Source organism: Elephantulus edwardii, unplaced genomic scaffold (genome assembly GCF_000299155.1).
Source record: "Elephantulus edwardii isolate Elephantulus edwardi_28Jun2011 unplaced genomic scaffold, EleEdw1.0 scaffold00135, whole genome shotgun sequence".
NCBI lineage: Eukaryota > Metazoa > Chordata > Mammalia > Macroscelidea > Macroscelididae > Elephantulus > Elephantulus edwardii.
In genome coordinates this window covers 701,906-707,135 of record NW_006399885.1, presented here as the reverse complement: position 1 = coordinate 707,135, position 5,230 = coordinate 701,906, and the positions used below count along the sequence as shown (strand labels likewise).

Genomic DNA, 5,230 nt, shown 5'->3' with positions numbered 1-5,230 from the left:
GTTGCTCCTGAGTACTTTAGAGAGGTCCCTAACAGCAGACTTACCCATCACGATACGCTTTTTGATTTCCTGACTGCTGGTGCCAAGATAAATATCTACATATCTATATAGATATATATCTGTATAGATATATACAGATATAAAACCATCAGATTCAAAAGGGCCAACTGTACTATAAAAATTGGTTTGACTAGTTAAGAAAAAGTGATTTTTAAAAAAGCAGCATTGTATTTAATAGGTCATTAATTTGTTATCGTTATTGCTTTTGTTAACATTCCTTTGATCTACTTTCTCCAGTTCTGTTTTATATTTAATGTCATCTGACCACATTATTTTACCTTATTAATCTTTCTACTTATTTTTATAAATTACACTGATACTTAAAAAGTCATGAAATCAAGGAGAGGAGAGAAACAAATTATAGACCCATTTTACTTACTGTATCAGTGGAAAAATGGTAGTTACTTGAAAATAATCAAAGCCATTGAGTGAGTCACTTTTCACAACTGGTAACTCATACTTTCCTTAGCAAACTGCACGTATGCTTTTCAATGGCTATGATCAAACACACGAACCACTATAACTTTCACCTACAAGCTGTTGATTAGACTCGAACCACAAAACGTTTCACAGAAAATCCTTTTCCGATACAGTCACTCTGTGTATTCCACCTCTTCTCTTTTGATGCCATATGTGTCATTTAATAGTTTCCCCATAAAACTGTTCAGTATTAGCACCACAGCCAAGATAAAGGTAAATAACCCAATTTAAAAATGGGCACAGGATATAAACAGACACTTCACCAAAGATGACATTCAGATGGCAAACACACACATGAAGAAACGTTCACAGCTCTAAGAGAGATGCAAATCAAAACAACTATGAGGTATCATCTCATCCAATAAGAACAGCAAACTGGAACCCTTAATCACTGTTGGTGGGAGTGTAAAATGGTGCAACCACTATGGAAGGCTGTATGGCACTTTGTCAAAATGTTGCAAATAGAAATATCATTTGACCCAGCAATTCCACTACTGGGAATCTACTCTAAAGAATCCATAACAGCCACCCAAGCAGATATATGCACACCCATGTTTACTGTGGCTTTGTTCACAATAGCAAAGAGCTGGAAACAACCCAAGTGCCCATCAACAAATGGAGAGAGAAGCTCTGGTATGTTCACACAATGGAATACTATGTAGCACTGAAAAACAAGGAACTCCTAAAATATTGTGCAAAATGGATGACCCTGAAAGACATTATGCTGAGTGAAACATCTCAGTCACAAAAGGACAAATATTGCATAGGACCACTGCTGTAAAATGGGACTGACATTGGGGTTGAGAGAAGACAGAAAAGGAAGGGAGGAATGTTGTACGTTGCATTGAAACAGATAAGAGAGAGAACTGTTTATAAGGGATATATGAATGGGTATTCTTGTCATTAAAGAAGTCCAGAGTGAAGGCTGCATAGTGGAGTGGATTTGGGGCAGGGGGGAACTGCATAACAATAAAAGAGGTTTTCTTTTTCGTTTCAAGAAGAGTGAATTGGGGGGAGGGGGAGGTAGGGAGAAAAGTGAAACAATGAATGACTGGAAACCCTAAGTCTCTGTAAACTTCCATTAAAATTAATTTTAAAAAATGTTCAGTATTGCAACTCAAGTTTTGAATTTTATTCTTCAGTTATTTTAGTTTGAGAAATTCTGGGTGTTTTCTTCTATTTTGATTTTTTAACTACAAGGTTTTGCATATTTTATTATACTTTGCCTTGTATTCTTAAGCTGCCTTAAAAATGTTCTGTTCTACTCTTCTCATTTCTGCCTTTGACTTTAATCTCTATACATTCTTTGTATAGCACATTTCCAAGTCTCTTCTGATAGCTATTTTGGCCTTTTTCTTTCCTTTTCAATGACCTTTTTCCCCATTGATGACTGTCATTGATTTTTATCCCACATTTCATGTGGTCTCTAATTGTTAGTGTTCAGTGTATCATATCTATTCTTAAGATGATTTCTAAATTCAGTTGAGACATGCTCATGGACGTATTTTGGCTCTCATAGACTTTCACCTTCTTGAGCTTTAATTTCTACTTGCAAATGAGCAACTGACCGTCTATTCAACAGTGGGCATCTGTCCTTGTTCTGATGATATTTTTACTATCACTTGTTTCTACAGATGTAGTCAGTTTGATTCCTATGAATTCCATTAAGCAAGGTCCAAGTGTGTGTGCAACCGTCATTTGTAATTTTTTTAAAAAAGAAAAAAAAATGGATAGAATTCATAGAAAATAAACAGAAACAAAAAGCTATGAAACATGCTAATTATCATTATTCCTACTAATATACCAATTAAAACTAGAGCGTGATAACAGTTATAGCAATCAATTCTGTATGTTTTTTAATATTATCTGCTGAGTAAAATGTGGAGCCACTGAAAGGAATGTAAAATGGTAGTGCTATGACAGAGGAATTGGATCATACGTAACAAAATAGCATATTCATTTCTGTATCTTTGGCCAAGCAATTCTACTTCAATGATTCTACTCTGAATCATAGAGAGCTCTGGCGGCCTAGCAGTAAGAAGGTGCACTGTTAACTCCTAGGCACACAAGAGAAAGATGGCCAATCTTCTCTCATGTGATTTACTGCCTCTGAAAACCCACTGGTGGATCAGCTATGAGACAGATCTGACTTGACAGAAACCAACAACCATCACCACCTATCACAAATACAAAGTACACAGAGCAAGTTACTGCTCATCTATTATTTATAATAGTAAAATTACTAGAAGTAAATGCCAACAACACTGGATTGATTGAATAATTCTCCAGCTATGCATGGTAAATGTTTAACTACTAGCTTAAGGGGAAGAGGGAGCCCCCTAATTTGTAGTATTTCCCATGGAAAAGATTGCACCCCTGGCAATCAAAGCACCAAAGCAGCACTGAAGAAGAACTGGGAAGACAGATACTTAAATAGAACATTACTAAGCATTTTCTTCATATGAAAGCAATCAATAATAATAAAAAGCCATGAAAAAAATACTAGAAAGTAGTAAAATCACTCAGAAGTGACCAGTATAGTACTATTATATTTTTAGTATCTTTGTCTGTTTCTAATAACTTAATCAACTCTAAGTTTTCATAATTTAATTATAAATAATAGATGTGTTAAACATAAACAGTCAATTCACATAACTGCTAAAAATTTAACTATGTAACCATAAAAATAAAGTAAGGCTGACTAACTGATAGGGACAGTTTTCCAGAAAACACTGTAGAAGAAGAGTAGTATATACATTATTATATTTTTTATATGACAAAAATAAAAATAAGAGTAAATTATAAATTTCCTCCCCCACACACACAAAAAAAATACAGGAAGTACAAATAGTACCAATGAAAATGATTATCTATAAAGATTGGGGCTGAGTAGAGGATAAAAATCAGAAATGGAATTCTCCTTCTATGTATTTTACTTTTGAATCATGTACATAAACTTAAAAACACGCCAACTATTAAAGTCCTTAAAATTTAAACTGACAGTAAATTTCAAATGAGTAAATTAAGCAATGCCAACTTAAGCTTTCAGTATGAAAAATCTTAGTGGCAATTCTTTAATGTTTCCTTAAAAAAAAGTCAAGTCCGAAAAAAAAAAAATTGAAAAAAAAAAAGTCAAGTCCGAAAGCATCAATCTTTATTTGTAAAATCCTAAGTTTATTTCTAGTTGGGTTGTTGAGTACCATTGAGTTGGAACCAATTCAATAGCTGAAACTAGTGGGTTTTCAGTGGCAGTAGTCACACAAGACGAGATTGCCCATCTTTCTCACAGAGAAGCTGGTGTATTCGAACCACATGCCTTCAGGGCTGCAGTGGAGATTCTTACCATTAGGCCACCAGAGCTACCTTTATGTGTAATAATCTATACATATTTCAAGAAGCTCTAGGAGTATAATCCAGAGAGAACTGTGATGGTAACCCAACGGCTGAGCTGCTCTGGTGGTTCAAAATAAATACATCACTTTTCAGAAAGATGGGCAGTCTCCTTCTAGGCCTCTTATTTATAGCCTTGCAAACTTGAATAAAAGGTCAGCTATGATGAGTACCAACTCAGTGGAAATGGATTTTGTTTAAACATGTATTTCAAAATTATTGTGATGGGTCGTCTTCATAATAGAAAAATAATAATGAAATTAAATGACATTTCATACGAAATCGGACTTAATTAAGCTGTTAAGTTTATTAAAGTACTTTCCTTAAAATACTTTCAAAAAAAATATACTTATTTCAGACATGAATTACCTGTTTGTATTCACTGACACAACTTTGACAACAAAATCTTTTTTGCTGACCATCAATCACCAGAACATTATTTCCAGCGCCTTTGCTGGGTAAATATTCTCCACACTGCTCACAGCAATTCATTATTAAACCATTTGCCATTCTGTATCTATTAAAGCAGTGGTCACTGCACAGCTTGTGAGTCATATTTTTAAAGCTAACTTCATGGCGAATCTAAAAGGCAATAATAAAAAAAAAAAGAAAAAATCACGTCAGTTTCACAAGAAGCAAATAACAAGATTTTCAACACAACAATGAACCCTCACAGATTTTTCTGGCGAAACATGTTCCCACATTGTATTAGTCTCTGAACTGCTTTCATATATGCAAAGGGAAGGGGGGGAACCAAACAAAAAAACACAGTAGCAACATCTTAAAGCAAAAACCAACTGCCAATACATATGATTTGGTTAGTTTTTTCTATCAGTCTAAAGAAACAGAGAAACTGAAAAATGTTAACAAATAAACAACAAATTATAAATAAACAATATGTCACCAGAAAAGGGAAGAAAGGAATTCATATACAGTTTCAATAATGTATGCATAAATAAAATTCTTATTCTTTATTCAAATGCAACTACTTCAAGTAAGAGTTACATTATCAAAATATAGTCCCTTCACTTACTCTATTTCTAAACAAGGTTTTTTATTGTTTTTGTTATATTTTCCTTGTACTGCCATATGTGGTTTTCTAAATAAATAAATTGGTAGACCTAAATAAACCAAAATACTGTGGTGCTGTATTTCCACCCTCAGGAAAAATAGAGGTATCTTATTTTAACTTTTCCTACTTCATTCTATGGGAAAGCCTGCTGTTAGGGACCTCTCTAAAGTACTCAGGAGCAACAGTGTCTCTCTGGAGACTAAGGTGCGCCTGATACAGGCCATGGTA

At 34.1% G+C, this 5,230-nt stretch overlaps 1 protein-coding gene across 1 annotated transcript in view; it reads right to left on the bottom strand.

Annotated features, from left to right (window-relative positions):
* LOC102859068 (zinc finger MYM-type protein 2-like) overlaps nucleotides 1–5,230 on the bottom strand; it is a 77,314-nt gene that overhangs the window by 10,839 nt on the left and 61,245 nt on the right. Inside the window, exon 7 of the mRNA XM_006894094.1 lies at nucleotides 4,300–4,512. Coding sequence (XP_006894156.1) covers nucleotides 4,300–4,512 — 213 coding nt within the window. The remainder of the gene's footprint in view (nucleotides 1–4,299; nucleotides 4,513–5,230) is intronic.